This window comes from Mus musculus, chromosome X (assembly GCF_000001635.26).
Source record: "Mus musculus strain C57BL/6J chromosome X, GRCm38.p6 C57BL/6J".
NCBI lineage: Eukaryota > Metazoa > Chordata > Mammalia > Rodentia > Muridae > Mus > Mus musculus.
The window spans coordinates 20,895,145-20,912,564 of NC_000086.7; the positions used below are offsets into that span (position 1 = coordinate 20,895,145).

At 39.4% G+C, this 17,420-nt stretch overlaps 1 protein-coding gene across 2 annotated transcripts in view; it reads right to left on the reverse strand.

The window, feature by feature from the left end:
• Positions 1–17,420, reverse strand: part of Syn1 (synapsin I) — a 60,408-nt gene that overhangs the window by 34,634 nt on the left and 8,354 nt on the right. For both annotated transcript variants that reach the window (NM_001110780.1, NM_013680.4), the window contains exons 2-5: positions 14,381–14,438; positions 14,193–14,284; positions 12,807–12,963; positions 11,933–12,022 (exon numbers count right to left, since the gene is read on the reverse strand). In NM_001110780.1, the coding sequence (NP_001104250.1) occupies positions 11,933–12,022; positions 12,807–12,963; positions 14,193–14,284; positions 14,381–14,438 (397 nt within the window). The remainder of the gene's footprint in view (positions 1–11,932; positions 12,023–12,806; positions 12,964–14,192; positions 14,285–14,380; positions 14,439–17,420) is intronic.

Below are 17,420 nucleotides of genomic sequence, written 5' to 3' on the forward strand. Positions count from 1 at the left end.
GATATATGTAACTTGTATTCAAGTCTATATGCGTATGGATGTGGCTTGGATTCAACTCTGCGTGTAAGTGACTTGAATTCAACTCTCATTAAAAACTGTGTATGTGTGTTAGGAAAATAGATATTTTTAAAATAGCAACTATGTGGCTCTCTTCCATCTTATCTGGTGACCTCATCAGGATATAAGCAGCCACATGGCTGGCAACTATTTTTACTAAGGTTAAGGAGGATACGCCATGTGACTTCACCACCTTAAGATGATCACAGAGAATAAAGCAACATTTGTAAAACTGTCAGTCCTTTTTTATCTGTTTATCATTTTAGACTAAAGAAGCAACAATAAGTCTCAAATACCTTGGATTGATATGGACTTGTGTATGATGATACAGATTTATGGTTATATCTACTACAACATACTGTATTTGTGATTTAATTCTGGTTTAGACTATACTGTATATGACGATAAAATATTAAGGTTATAAAGGCCTATTCAGATTAACAAAAACTGATTTAAGATGCTATCTATTCAACACCAAGCTGCTAGAACATTTAGATAAGTAACAACATATGCTTAATAAATAAGGTATATTAGTAAATTAGTAAATCCCCCCCTTTTTTTTCAAGACAGGGTTTCTCTGTGCAGTCCTGGTTGTCCTGGAACTCACTAGACACATTACAAACAAACTTATGAAAGTCAAAGAGAAGAGTCTAAAAGTAGTAGAAATGACTTATCATGCTCAAAGGATTCTCAATACGATTAGCAAGCTGAAACTTTGGAAGTCAGGAGGCAGTGAAATAACAAAGTGCTGAAAGGAAAGGCCTATACAAATCAAGAATTCTGTATCCTGCAATGCAATCCCTGATAGTTTTAATTGTCAACTTGACACAATCTAGCATCATCTAGGTAGAGAGTCGCACTGAGGAATTGCTTAGATCAGGCTGGTCTGTGGGCATGGCAGCACCATTCTTTGGTTTAGGGACCTGGGCTGTATAAGCAGAGAAAGCTAGCTGAGTACTACGCATGGATACATTTATTTCTTTCTATTTTGATTATGGATATGACTAGCTGTTTCAAGGTCTGCCATTGTGACTTAGATGCTATGATGGACTATAACCTGGAATTGTGAGTGGAAATAAACATCTTTCTCCACTAATTGCTTTTTGTTGTGGTATTTTATCATAGCAATTGAAATAAAACTTGGATATTGGGGCTGGAGAGATGGCTCAGCGGTTAAGAGCCCTGACTGCTCTTCCAAAGGTCCTGAGTTCAAATCCCAGCAACCACATGGTGGCTCACAACCATCCGTAATGAGATTTGATGCCCTCTTCTGGTGTGTCTGAAGACAGCTACAGTGTACTTAGACATAATAAAGAAATAAATCTTTAAAAAAACTTGGATATTGTCTTTCAAAATTGAAGAAGAAATAAAGATATCAGATAAAATCTGAAATGATTAATCATTAGTACATCTATCCTATAAAAACAGTCAAATGAAATATTGTCTAGTCACTTGAATCTTCATGAAGAAATAAAGAACAACTAATGGTAACCATACAGGTATTATATATATGCACACATGTACACAAAATATCTATACACATACACACACACACACACACACACACATTTATTTATTTATTTATTTATTTATTTATTTATTTATTTATTATTTATTTAGTCTCTTGTAGCCCCTTGAACTCTATTTAGCTGTGGTTGTGACCTCTAAATGTTGGGATTCCAGGCATGTTCTACCTAGCCTGTCTTTGCTGGTAAATACAAATAATGATATGAATGCTTTGTTTGGTTTGATATACTTCTTTCTTCCCTAACTTAAAGGCAACTATATAAAGTATAATTATGTTTATAGTCTTTGGTGCACAATTGGCAAAGATGTTATTTGTATGCTAATAGTATCATAAAGTGTAAAGGTAACTTTTATTCACCTGATGTAACTGTGGTCTCCAAGGCTTACTGCCTCTGTATGCAACCTAGACCTAGGCCTGGAAGCTTCTGGCCTTTGTACAGTCTAATCTAGGCCTAGAGTGTTTTCAGCCTCTGAGACTTACTGCTGAATGGGCTCACTCCTTAGCTCTTTCTCAGCTATAGCTGGCTGCTTTCAACTAAGCTGTTTGGGCTCAAACGCCTCTCCAAGCTGACTGACTCAATCTGGCTTCTTTAGTTTCTCCTGAATTACTTTGCTTGGCCTCAGAATAACACTGGCAATTTGTTTTAAAATTCTGGCTCATTCTCATTCTCCGGTTTGTCCTGTCTTTATCTGTGTCGAGCTTGTTCTCTTTTCTGCAACCTGTCTCGGTACCTGTTCAGTAAAATTGCCTTCTTTCCTCTCTCTTCGCTGCCTCTCTTTTTTTCAAAAACAATTTTTATTAGATATGTTCTTCATTAACATTTCAAATGCTATTCCAAATGTCCCCTATAGACCCCCCCGCCCCGCCCTGCTCTCCAACCCTCCTACTCCTGCTTCCTGGTCCTGGCATTCCCCTGTATTGTGGCATATAATCTTTGCAAGATCAAGGGACTCGCCTCCCAATGATGGCTGATTAGGCCATCCTCTGCTACATATGCAGCTAGAGACATGAGATCTGGGAGTACTGGTTAGTTCATATCGGTGTTCCACCTATAGGGTTGCAGACCCCTTTAGCTCCTTGGGTACTTTCTCTAGCTCCTGCGTTGGGGGCAATGTGTTCCATCCAATAGATGACTGTGAGCATCCACTTCTGTATTTGCCAGGCACTGGCATACCTTCACAGGAGACAGCTATATCAGGGTCCTGTCAACAAAATTTTGCTGGCATATGCAATAGTGTCTGGGTTTGGTGGTTGTTTATGGGATGGATCCCCAGTGGGGCAGTCTGTGCATACTCATTCCTTTAGGCTCAGCTCTGAACTTTATCTCTGTAACTCCTTCCATGGGTATTTTGCTCCCCATTCTAAGAAGGATGGAAGTATCTCTTAAGTAGCTTCCCTTTCCTCTCTCTCTCTCTCTCTCTCTCTCTCTCTCTCTCTCTTTTTGTGAGTTGGGCATATCCTCTTCTGTCAAATCTTTCTCTGACTTGTCACGTTCTCTGCTGCTCAAATTTCAATTAGAGTTGTATAAGTTAAGAAATCACTTATAATCCCCAGGAAAAATACTAAAACTATATGTTTGAAAAAGCAAATATTGAAAAAAAAAGCCCTCAAAATTGTAAACATAAGAATAAAAGAGTTGCTGGATGTGGTGGCGCACACCTTTAATCTCAGCACTCAGGAGGCAGAGGCAGGCAGATCTCTGAGTTGAAGGCCAGCCTAGTCAGTATAGTGACTTCCAGGATTGCCAGGGCTACATAGTGAGACCCTGTGAAATGTGCTTTTAGTCCTAGGGGGCCAAGGCAGAAGGATTATGTTTAAGATCTGTCTGGGCTACATTGTGAATTCAAGGCCAGCCTGGACTACAAAGAGACACTCCGTCTTAAAGAAAAAAGAAATAAAAGAAGGAAAATTGCAAGCATAAATTCTAACTTACTAGTAATTAGGTTAAATGAAAATAAACACTCCATTTAAAATGCAGGAAGGGAATAGAGAGATGGCTCAGTAGCATTTGCTACTCTTGCAGAGGACTCAGGTTCAATTCCTAGTACCAACATAGCTGCCATCATACATGCAGGCAAATGCTCATGTGTATAAAATTTAAAAAATAAAATCTTTCTAAAAAGGCATAAGGAATATAAAACATGACTTAACTATATGCTGTCTACAAGAGACACATTTAATTAATTAATTAATTTATTTATTTTTAATATTTTTTGTGTGTATGGACAACATTCTTCTTTTATTTTGAGATAGTCTCTCTATGTGGTCTTGACTGTCCTGGAGCTATGTAGAGACTAGGCTATCCTCAAATTTACAAAGCTCCTCTTGCCCCTGCTTCCTGAGTGCTGGGTATGTACCACCACACCCAGCTGGACAAGTTCTCAAAAACAGAACAAAACAAAACAAAACACCCTTTTATTTATTCAGTGTGTGTGTGTGTGTGTGTGTGTGCGCGCGCGAGCGAGTGCACTGATACCTGCACACATGCTACAGTGCACCATGTGGAGGTCATGGTACAACTTGTGGGAGTGGATTATCTCCTGCTATGTAGATCCTGGCTGGACTCGAGTCATCAGGCTTGGTGTCAAGTACTTTTAACTGCAGAGTCATCTTGCTAGCCCAAGACACATGTTTTATATTTAAATACAAAAATAGAAAGACCATAAATTGATGGAAAAAATTACCATATAAATAATAACAAAGAGAGATAGAATGGCTATACAAATATCAGATAAAACAGACATTTAAGCAGATTGTCATTAGAGATAAGGGTATTTTATAGTAAGATCAAATCATTAAGAAGATACAACAAATAACAAATATGCCAGTAACAACAGAGCTCCAAAATACATAAAGTGAGAGGACTGAGTTAGTCAGAGCCAAGCTAACTCCATGTTAGGCTGAAAACTGGCAGTTTGGAAGACTAGGCCTAAATTTCTGTTTCCTAGAAATGAGAATCTGGATCCAGGAACACATGGTCAGCCAACCACAGCGGCAGGCAGCCAATTCAAGGACACCTTGCTACCCTGAAAAGTCCCCAGAGTGTTAACCAATCACAAAAACACCCATACCCCTAACAGGCTTTAAACTGATCTTGCAAAGCATACACCTTGGTCTCCATTCCCAAAGGGGGAGACTGCTGAAGGAAATTCTGATGAATAAACACTCTTTGGGGTTTTTTTTTGCATACTAGTTGAGTCTGGAGTATCATTCTTTGGCAGTTCTTGGACCCTAACAAAAGCAAAACATGGGATTACAAAAATATTGTATAAGACTGACTTTGAGTTATAAGGCATATGTGACAGAATTCTTGCTTAGAATGTGTGAAGCCCCAGGCTCAATCCCAGTATTACAAAGGAAAATGTGTATATAATGCGTTTAATTTACCTTGCATTATCTAGTTTACTATCAATATTCTTAAACACATTAGATTTTAGTTGGGCAAAGTCATCTAATGCAGTCTTTTTTTTTTTTTAAATCACAGTCTATTTTTATTTTATTATCTTTATTTTATTTGAGACAAGTTCTCAATCTATGCCGCACTGCTCAAACTCATAGAGATCTTCCTGCTGCTGCCTCCTTAGTGTTGGGATAACAGGTATGCACCACTGTGCCCAGCTCTCAAAGCCTATTTTTAATACATACCATCCCTTCCATAGACACTCCTCATATACACAATTAAAAATTTTAAAAATTGGCCTGGAAAGATGGTTTAGTGGTTAAGAGGAGCAGAGTTCAGTCCCCAACACCTATACTAGGTGGATGGCAAATACTTGTAACGTCAGCTGTAGGAGATCTGAAGCCTTCTGGCCTGTGCTGCCACATGCATTCACATGCACAAATACATCTTCATTTTTAAAAATTATTAAAAATAAAATAAAGCCAGGTGGCAAGGGCCCAGTGCTTTAATCCTAGCACTCAGAAGGCAGAGGTAGGCAGATATCTGTGAGTTTGAAGCCAGCTTGGTTCACAGAGTGAGTTCTAGGCCAGCCAGGACTACACAGAAAAACCTTCAAATAAATAAAAACATAAATAAAAATAAATGAACAAATAAGATAAAATAGTCAATCATCTTAAGAAATTCCTTCCATCTTAAGAAATTAGGAAGAAAAACAAAATTCAAAGCAAGCAGAAAAGGATTAATAAGCATTAGAGTAGAAGTGATGAAAAAGATAAGAAAAATACATAATACAGAAAGTTGAGACGCTTTTAAACAAAAAAGCGTCTCAACTTTCCTTTAAACAAAGGAAACATATATAAAACTCTTAATTACTAACATCAAGGATAAAAGCCACATTGCTTTTTTTATTTATGGAAATAAAAATTGTAATACAGGCTATGGTATAACAAATTTATAAAACTAAATGAAATGAATGAATTTCTATAAAAACACAAACTTCTAAAACTGAATTTAGCTGGGCAATGGTGGTGCATGACTTTAATGCCAGCACTTGGGAGGCAGAGGCAGGTGGATTTCTGAGTTTGAGGCCAGCCTGGTCTACAGAGTGAGTTCCAGGACAGCCAGGGCTACACAGAGAAACCCTGTCTCAAAAAAAAAAAAAAAAAAAAAAAAAAAAAAAAAAAACTGACTTTAGAGGAAAGGAAAAATCTGAATAGATCTATATATAATAAATGAATTAGAATCTTAAGTTAGAACATTTTCCATAGAAAAAGCTGGATGTGGTAGCTCATATCTGTAATCCTAGCACTTAGAAGGCTGAAATTCTTGCATTAAGGTCAAAACTAGCCTGGACTATATAATGAGATCCAGGCTAGCCAGGGTTTTATTTGTTATTTGTTTCTTTTCTTTTCTTTTCTTTTCTTTTCTTTTCTTTTCTTTTCTTTTCTTTCTTTTTCTATTTTTTTTTTGGGGGGGTGTAGCCCTGGCTGTCCTGGAACTCACTCTGTGACCAGGCTGGCCTCGAACTCAGAAATCTGCCTACTTCTGCCTCCCAAGTGCTGGGATTAAAGGCGTGAGCCATCACTGCCCGGCCTATTTGTTTCATTGATGACTACCAGTATGATGATTAGCATGGATAAAATCTCAAAATATTTTTAATTTGCATTTTTCTGGTGACGGTTTGTACGTTATTGTGGGGAGCCGCCCTCACATTCGCCGTTACAAGATGGCGCTGACATCCTGTGTTCTAAGTGGTAAACAAATAATCTGCGCATGTGCCAAGGGTAGTTCTCCACCCCATGTGCTCTGCCTTCCCCGTGACGACAACTCGGCCGATGGGCTGCAGCCAATCAGGGAGTGACAAGTCCTAGGCGGAGGATAATTCTCCTTAAAAGGGACGGGGTTTCGCCATTCTCTCTCTTGCTCTTGCCTTTGCACTCTTGCTCTGGCTCTTGCACTCTAGCGCTCTTGCGCTCTGGCTCCTAAAGATGTAAGCAATAGAGCTCTTGCTCTCTTGCACTCTTGCTCCTGAAGATGTAAGCAATAAAGCTTTGCCGCAGAAGATTCTGGTTTGTTGCGTCTTTCCTGGCCGGTCGCGTGAATGCGTGTAAGACGTTATCTTTTGAAAACTGTTTGCTTATTTCCGTAGCCTATCTACTGACTGGATTATTTGAGTTTTTGCTATTAGATTATTTAGTTCTTTATATATTGTACATATCAATCCTTTGTCATCTAGTAAATATTTTCTCCTATTCTGACGGCTGTGTCTTGGTTAACTCAGGAAGACTCATTTTTCAATTGTTAACCTTAACTTCCTGAGTGACTAGAGTTGTATTTAGAAAGCCCTTGCCTACTCCAATAACATGAAGTGGGGTTTTTCTTCTACTTTTTCTATCAGTTTTAGAGTTTTGGGTCTTATGCTAATGTTTCAGGAAACTAAACTAGATCTACCTAGCTACACCATGCCTGGGTATTTACCCAAAAGATATCACAGAACTTTTCACAATAGCTAAACTGTGAAACTAACAAGGTATCCCTCAACAGAAGCACATGAAATGTGGTTATATACACAATGAAGATTTTCAGTCATAAAGGAAAATGAAGTTATACCTTCTGCAGGAAAATGGGTATAATGAGATAATTATATTAAGCGAAGTAAGTTAGTTTCAGAAAGGTAAATATCATGTTTTTTTTCTGCAGGTCCTAGATTTTTAAATAGATACATAAAATTGCATATATACAAATGGCATGAAAATGGAATCAAGGGGCTGGTGAGATGGCTCAGTGGGTAAGAGCACCCGACTGCTCTTCCGAAGGTCCAGAGTTCAAATCCCAGCAACCACATGGTGGCTCACAACCGTCTGTAATGAGATCTGACTCCCTCTTCTGGAGTGTCTGAAGACAGCTACAGTGTACTTACATATAATCAATAAATAAATCTTTAAAAAAAATGGAATCAAAATTATCTGGAGAACTGATGCGGGGGGAGGGGCGAATAGTGAGAGGGGAGAGTAGCCAGATTTGGGAGAGGGTGATGCTCAAAGTACAATATATACTTGCATGAACATGGCCTTATGTAACCCAGCATAATAAAATAAAATACAGAAAAATCCTTGAACTAGATGTCTTCTTGATTAATCCCACCAAATATTTAAAGAAGATATAACATTAATTCCCCCATAAAAATAGAAGGGAATCAAATATTGTCAAGCTTTTTTGTAAGAAAAATAGTATCCTGATACCCAAACTACATTAGAAAAGAAAATTATAACCCAGTACTCCTTACAAATACAGACACCATAATCTTTAACAATATACTATCTGAATCCCACAGTGGATTTGTGCTATGACCAAGTGAGCCTAGTAATGCAAAATTTTACACCAAGACACATCATAAACACATTTATGAAACTATGAACTTATATGAAAAATCAATTAATGTAATAGTGTATATTCATAGAATAAAGAGCAAAAGCCACATGATCATGTCAATAAAACAGCAAAAGCATTTGACAAAGTCTAACACTCTTTCATGATCAAAACAATCACCTACAAATAGAAAGATAACTTCTACCTACACAATGAGCAGTTAAGATATGCTAGGTGAAGGAGTTTAACTACTTTACATTTATTCAGTAATTTAATTCTCACACCAACTCTATGATTCAAGAAATATTATCACCTGCATTTTACTGATGGATAAACTGAGCTGCATGGCATCTAATTAAATTCTCTTGTGTTAGTAAGTAGTAAATTGTAGGGCTAGGATTTCCACGCAGAAATTCCAGTTATGGATTCTATGCTCATAATGGCACTCTACTGAACTGGTTCTCAAAGAATAAGGAATAAATAATAATTGAGATAAGTAGATTTGAGAGGAAATTGGATTTTCTTAGACCTAATGGTTTTGCCTGGGCATGGCAGTGCATATCTTTAGTCCCAGAACTAAGGTACAGAGGCAGATGTATCTCTGTGAGTTCAAAGCCAACATGGTCTACAAAGAAAGTTCTGGGACAGCCAAGGTGGTTTACACAGAGAAACCCTGTCTCAAAAGATCAAATCAAACCAAATAAAACAAAGCTAATGCCTTGATCTGCAAATAAGCCTAATTCATACATTTTTAATTTATACGAACAACCATAATATTTGCAATATTGGTAGTAAAGTTAATAATACTAGATTCTCACTGATATTTAATTATAATTTAAGCCATAAAGTTGGTAATGTTTATTTATGTAAGTAAATATAACTTGTAGCATTGGAAAAATTAGTAATTAGTTGTAAACTTTGATGGAGTTACTAACAATGATTCAATTTCTATTTGTAACTAAAACTTGACATATAACCATAGCACTTATAGTTTATAGTAACCATAATGTAAATGTCAATATCCATATAGCCACTGAAATATTAACAATTTGATTTCTTCTTAGCATAAGTACTAATCATGTATATTGGTAACCTTAGTTTGCTACAAATGCAATAAACTATAGTATTAGTTGTTACATCTAATACATCAAGTATTAGTAATGATAATTTCTGTTTGAATATACTTCAGAGAAGACACTTCTAATTTGTATGCAAGCATAATTTGTGATACACTTACCTATACTCTTTGATGATGCTAGTAATGATTATTTGATTTCTATGTAGCCAGGCTGGCCTCAAACTTATAGTCCTCAGCCGGGTGGTGGTGGCACACGTCTTTAATCCCAGCACTTGGGAGGCAGAGGCAGGTGGATTTCTGAGTTCGAGGCCAGCCTGGTCTACAAAGTGAGTTCCAGGACAGCCAGGGCTATAAAGAGAAACCCTGTCTCAAAAAAAAAACAAACCAAAAAAACCTTATAGTCCTCCTGCCTCTACCCGCTCATTGCTAGAATTATAGACCCACATCACCATATCTGGCTGGTTGTTTAATTTCTAGTAAAATTCTAATTTAATTTATAATATTGGTATCTACAATATATATCAATTACAATGACTTGTAGCATTCATGTTCATTTGTAGTAATGATTATATTTTATGATAATAAACAATTCAATTTTTAATTTGTAAATAATTTATAATACCACTGCTGAACACTTTTGTTGGCAATCTGAATTTGAAATAACGGGTAAAATTTCTATCAGAATGAATATTTCATAATGTTAGTAATAATTATATGCTTTCTACATGAAATACAATCTGATACATTATGTTAATTCTATTAATTCACACTAGAAATAGATATTTAATACTGGTAAGAGTAAATAATAGGGAGGCAGAGGCAGGTGGATTTCTGAGTTTGAGGCCAGCCTGGTCTACAGAGTGAGTTCCAGGGTGGCCAAGGCTATACAGAGAAACCCTGTCTCGGAAAAAAAAAAAAAAAACCAACCAACCAACCAAACAAACAAACAAAAAAACAAAACAAAACAAAAACAAACAAAAAAGAGTAAATAATATAAAAATAAGATTTGATAAATACTGGGATCAATAACTTAGTTCATACTTGTAACTACTGGGAAATTTGTGGTCCTGGTTGAACATTCCTCATCAAAAATCTAGAATCTGAAATGTTCCCAATGCTGAAACCTTTTGAGCACCATTATGTGCTCCACAAGTGTCATGTTCTACATGTGACCTCATGTTCCAGGTAGCAGTCAATACATAGGCTTACTAAAAATACTCTGTAAGAGTAAGGCCGGGCAGTGGTGGTGCACACCTTTAATCCCAGCACTTGGGAGGCAGAGGCAGGTGGATTTCTGAGTTTGAGGCCAGCCTGGTCTACAGAGTGAGTTCCAGGACAGCCAGGGCTACACAGAGAAACCATGGCTCGAAAAAATAAAAAATAAAATAAAAGAGTAAGTTGGAGTTATGTGAATAAGGCATATGTACTGGCTGGTTTGTGTCTCAATTTGACACAAGCTGGAGTTATTACAGAGAAAGGAGCCTCCCTTGAAGAAATGCCTCCATGAGATCCAGCTATAAGGCATTTTCTCAATTAGTGATCAAGGGTGGAGGGTCCATTGTGGGTGGTGCCATTCCTGGGCTGGTAGACCTGGGTTCTATAAGAAAGCAAGCTGAGCAAGCCAGGGGAAGCAAGCCAGTAAAGAACATCCCTCCATGGCCTCTGCATCAGCTCCTGCTCCCTGACCTGCCTGAGTTCCAGTCCTGACTTCCTTTGGTGATCAACAGTAACATGGAAGTGTAAGCCAAATAAATCCTTTCCTCCCCAACTTGCTTCTTGGTCATATTTGTGCAGGAATAGAAACCTTGATTAAGACAGCATATGTGAAACATTAATTTCATGTTTGGACTTGGGTCCCAGGCTGGAGAGATGGTTCAGGGGTTAAAAGCTCTTACAGAGAACTGGGGTTCAGGTTCAGGTGGTACACAAAAGCACCTACATGACAGCTTACCACTGTCTGTAACTCCAGTTTCAGGGGATTTGACCTTTTTTTGGCCCCCGTGGGCACCATGTGAGTATGGTACATCAACACATATATAGGCAAAGCACCCACACATATAAAATAAAATAAATCTTTAGACTCAAGTCCCATGCTTAAAATACCTTATACGAATATTTCAAAATCCAAAATGAAAACTCTGAAATTTGAAGCATTTATGTTTTCTAAGCATTCTGGACAAAGGCTATATAATAGACTCAACTATAAAGTGACTTCAATTCTCTATACTAGTAGTTCTCAACCTTCATAATGCTATGGCCCTTTAATATAGTTCCTCTCATTGTGGTGACCCCCAACTATAAAATTACTTTTGTTGCTACTTCATAACTGTAATTTTGCTACAGTTATGAATTGCAATGTAAATATCTGATATTCAATCCCTATGAAAGTGTTGTAACACACAGGTTGAGAACTTGTGTATAATACTCAGATATCAGCCTATCAGCCATGATAACATTACAGTAGTTCTGAATCTTTCCCACTCCATTCTCCCAGACTTACCATCTCTTTGTGATTAGGATAGAAAGTCTGATCAATCAGAGGGAATTCCTCTGTTCCAAGCTTCTTGTGTAGTCGAACCATCTGGGCAAACTATGAAAACCAGAAGACATGAATCAGTGAGTTCTTTACCTCAGGTAAGTCTCTAAACTGTTATCTCAAGTGCTAATTTGGATTTGGAATATCCTCAAGGTCTATGTCTTAAAAATTTGTTCCCCAGAAACTTTAAGAGATGAGGCCTACCTAGATGTTTTAGGTTTTCTGGGGGGTACTCTCACAGGGGATTATAACTCCCTGGTTGTTGTCTTTCTTCTTCTTCTTCTTCTTCTTCTTCTTCTTCTTCTTCTTCTTCTTCTTCTTCTTCTTCTTCTTCTTCTTCTTCTTCTTCTTCCTTCTCCTTCTCCTTCTCCTTCTCCTTCTCCTTCTCCTTCTCCTTCTCCTTCTCCTTCTCCTTCTCCTTCTCCTTCTCCTTCTCCTTCTCCTTCTCCTTCTCCTCCTCCTCCTCCTCCTTCCCTCCTCTTTCATCCCTCCTTCTTTTCTTCCTCCTTTAATTCCTGGCCACAGAGTGGTAACTTTGCTCCACTGTGCACTTCCACCATGATGTTCTGCCATGCTACAACCCCCCAGCAACAGGGCCAACACAACATGGATTGAAACCTCAAAAACTGAGGTAAAATAAACCATTTCATTTTGTGAGTTGATTATGTCATGTATTTGTTAGTGATGCAAAGCTAATTTGCATATTAAACTTTTAAACATCTTCACTTCTGAAAAGACAGAGTGGCTCCAGATTCCCTCATGCACATATGAGCAATTCTATCTGCATTAGTACTCTTCCTGTAACTCTATCTGCATTAGTACTCTTCCTGTAACTTACCACCCAGGGTTTGTCACAGAAGTTGTAGACAGAATGCAAAGAGTTTACACTGGGGATTCCAGCATACTGCAGCCCAATGACCAAACTTCGGTAGTCTCCATTACGTGCCATGCTGAAGGCATGCTGGCGGATCAGCACAAAGTCTGGCTTCAGAGACCTGGGTTGGTGGCATAGATACAAATGGTGAGCACTCCCAACACCCCCCCCCCCCACCTAACCAGGAAGTTCCCTACCAATCTTTTGAATTTCTAAGTATTCATAAGTCTTGAAAATTGCAAAGTGTTTTTTTTTCCCTCTCTGTCCACATACACAAACTGGTCCTTCTGCCTGGAGCAGAAGGTCTCCAACCTTTCTCCATCTGGTGATTGACTCCTTTTCAGACTTTCCTATCTCCTGGACGTCAGCTTGCAACTCTGTCCACGTGAGTCTGGTGTCTCCTTGGTCTCAATCTCTCAGGCTCCCAGTTGTCCTCCAAGTGTGTTGCTCAGAATAGACTGCAGCCTCAGGGTATCTATGAGCTCTTCCCTCCGCCTGCAATATTCCCCTAGCATACCTACAAGAATCTCTCTTTCCCTTTCTTCAGGTCCTTCTCAACTGTTTCTTATGCTACCAGGTTACTCTTTCCAAACTGCAAACCCCAGTATCTTCCAACAAGCCCTGCATCTGCTTTACTGTTCTGGGTTTTCCTTTGTGGTTTCACTTTTTTTTGTTATTGTTATATATATATATATATATATATATATATATATATATATATATATATATACTCTATCTTCCTGCACACCAGAAGCAGGAATCATCTCTCATTACATCTCTTATTACAGTTGTGAGTCACCATGTGGTTGCTGGGAATTGAACTCAGGATCTCTGGAAGAGCAGCCACTGAGCTATTTCTCCAGCCCCTGTTGTTGTTGTTGTTTTGAGACAGGGTTTCTCTGTGTAGTCCTGGCTGACCTGGAACTCACTCTGTAGACCATGCTGACCTCAAATTCACAGAAATCTGCCTGCCTCTGCCTCCCTGTTTATGTTTTCTCATTATCTGCTCAAATAACAAGGGCAGAGAGCTTTATTTTTTTGGGGGGTGGTTGTTCTGCTTTGTTTACCATTAGGTCACTCAGCATGTATAAGAGTTCTTGGCATACAGTGGGTGATAAATAAATGTCTGTTGGTGTCAAGTGCTGAGGATAGAACCTACAATGAAGAGATGCTTAACAAATATTTGTTGAATGAATAATTGAGAAGTTTCCTTGTGGTCTGCTAGGCTCTTTGGCTCTCCCTGCACCTAAGGTTTTGCTCATTGAAGGGGGAGTTAATGATTCTCTCTCAGTTCTAAGGTAGTCCCCTATACTTTCCCCCATAGTACCAGTATGCCTTTTTCATGCTTACCTCACAACTTTGACTCCATTCCGAAGAACTTCCATGTCCACAGAGAATCCACCATTGGCATGAGCCACAAGATTGAGATCAGAGAATTCAGCCTGGAAAAGACAGAAAAATCAGTGATTTGCCCACATCATGTGTGAACAATTGGTCTGCGGCTCAGACAGTGGAGTTCCAAGTGTGCCTCAACTTACTTGCTCTACTTTAATGTCAATTTCTCCATGGATCTTCTTCCCTTTGAAGTATTTTGCCCTGGGGAGAAATACAGAAGGGCACATCCATCAGTGTTCAGATCTCAGATATGAGGACCACATCCAGGTTGGTCTCTTGAACCTTTCCCCCTTCAGTGCTGGTACAGAAACTACATAATACTTTAAATTGTAATAGTTTGTAAAAACTAATTGACAATACTTTGTGAACAATAAAGTCTAGTGTGATATCTGTGGAAGTATGTAAAGACATTGTAAAAGGCCACAGAGAGTAGGCATGCCCCAAAATATGGCATCTCACCACATTACTATTCTAAATGTTTCAGTAAAAGCTGTGGAAAATGAGTGGTGTTGTGTCAATTATAACAGACTTTGAACTGCATGGAGGTCTGTAAATGGCTAAGAACCTCAGAGAGTGTAAATATATGACATGTGCCTGTTGTGTGGTGTGTTCCAGTGCCTGTGTGGTTCTTGGTACTTATGTCTGCAAGGGTCCAAAGTGACTCTGTGTTCTCTCCTTTACCATGAAGCAGCACCTTGATCATGGGTGTCATCTGCTATGGGTGGACAGTTGCGTCTGAATAGGAGCTGCCAATTGAGAGGTACAGGCTGCAGCTGGTTGTAAAGAAGCTGTAGCCAGCAATGATGGGAGGGGGAGGGATGCATCTAAGGATGAGGGAACGCCCCAAGCAGAGGAGCAGGAGCAGCAGCAGTAGGCACATCGCAAATTGCTTTGTCATTGTGTCCAGCCCCACCCAGATAAGCTCAGCTTTCAGCAGCCTTCTCTCCCAGGCTCAAGATTCCTACCAGACAGGCTTCTTCACAGAGGTTCCAGTTCTGATTTTCATGGAAGGGACATGAAATTAAGAGACACTCCTAGGAACACTGGTCACTGGCATGTACATAGTCAGCAACTCTGATATATGTATATTGCACAAATGAGTTCTGTCGGCTTCACTGATGAGCACAAAAGGACTCAAGAGCATCTGTTTCCTTTTTTTCTGTAAAATTTGTCTCTCTTTGATATCGCTGTCTCCCCCAACTGTGTCTCTGTCCCTTTCTGTGCCTCTGTCTCTCTCTGCATCTGTTTCTCTCTCTGTCTCTGTCTCTGTCTCTGTCTCTCTCTCTCTCTCTCACACACACACACAAACAAACACTGTTTCCTCACAACCATCAGACGAGAATGTGGCTAATTTCTTAAGGTTAGCCCCTGACCTATCTCTGGTCTCATGGGTTATAAGGGTGTGCTGAATAGTTTTATGTCAACTTAACAGTAACTGAAGTCATCAGAGAGGAAGAAGCCTCAAGTGAAAAAAATGCATCTTCAAGTTTTCTTTTGTTTGTTGACAATAAATATAGTGTCTACTACAGTATTCTGCTCAGGCTCCTCTTTGAAATCAATAAGTCTGGGTCTTTTTTGACAGCTCCTGGCTTTGCCTCCATAGACCAAGGTGACACCTAATTTCCTCCTTTCCTTTTCCTTTTCCTTTTCCTTTTCCTTTTCCTTTTCCTTTTCCTCTTCCTCTTCCTCTTCCCCTTCCCCTTCCTCTTCCTTCCCTTCCCTTCCCTTCCGTTCCCTTCCCTTCCCTTTCCTTTCCTTCACCCCCACCCCCAGGCAAGGTCTCACTGTGTAGCCCTGGCTAGTCTGGACTTGCTTTGTAGAACAGTCTGGCCTTGAATTCACAGAGACCTGCCTGCCTCTGCCTCCCAAGTAATTGGATTAAGGCATGAGTCACCATGTCCAACAACGCTTAATTTCTTGAGCTTAACCCCAGACTATTTCTGATCTTGAAGGGAATATGAAGGTGTGCTTGCTAGTTTTATGTCAACTTGACACAGTTTAAGCCATCTGAGAGAAGGGAACGTCAATTGAGAAAAATGCACCGGGTTGTAGGCAAACCTGTTTTCTTAATTAGCAATTGGTGTAGGATGACCCAGCCCACTGTGGATGGTGCTACCCCTGGGCTAAAAGAAAGCAGGCTAGGTTTTTCTTGTACTCTTTTGTTCTACTATTCAGCTTTTCGGGTGCTTGCTAGTGCTGAACACCCATCACCACGCCTTGAGAAATTGAGGAAATCAAGGGCTTTTCTGCTCACAGCCCAGGAGAAGGATGCAAAATCCATCAAGATCAAGAACAACAAGGGTAATGCTAAGTTCAAGGTTCACTGTAGCAGTTACCTTTATACCCTAGTCATTGCAGACAAGGAGAAGGCAGAGAAGCTAAGGCAGGCCTCCTCCACTCCCCCCGCTTGGCGTGAAGGGGCTGAAATGAACTAGACCTCCACAGTTGATTATTAAAAACACTGAAAAGTGATAAAAGAAAGAAAAAGAAAGGAAAGTGAGGCTAAGCAAGCAATGGAAAGCAAGCAAGTGAACAACACTCCTCCATGGCCTCTGCATCAGCACTTGCCTCTTTGAATTCCTGCCCTGACTTCTTTTCTTTTCTTTTTAAGATTTATTTGATTATTATATGTTGAGTACACTGTAGCTGTCTTCAGTCACTCCAGAAAAGGGTGTCAGATCTCTTTACGGATGGTTGTGAGCCACCATGTGGTTGCTGGGATTTGAACTCAGGACTTTCTGAAGAGCAGTCAGTGCTCTCTCAGCCACTAAGGCTGAGCCATTTCTCCAGCACCCCCTCCCCCGACTTCTTTTAATGATGAACTATGATGTGGAAATGTAATCCAAAGGAACCCTTTTCTTTCCAACTTGCTTTTGGTCATAATGTTTCAATGTAGCAATGCTAACCCTGAGAAAGAAGGCTAGCCTCTTTTCCTCAGTCTGGGCTGACTCTGAAGGGCCATCTCAGCTTCAGAGCACCCCCTGGGAACAGCTGAGATCTCTGACCTGATGATGGTCCAGCCTTTCCTCTACTCTTTACTCACTACAGTGTTGACCCCAAAGGTAGACCCAGTTAGGCCTTCTGCATGAAAATCCCTGCCTCTTGAAACTGCTCCAGAAAGCCAACCTAAAATACTGGGCCAGAGGAGTCAAACTACATAAGTAGACTCTTAACATGATTCTG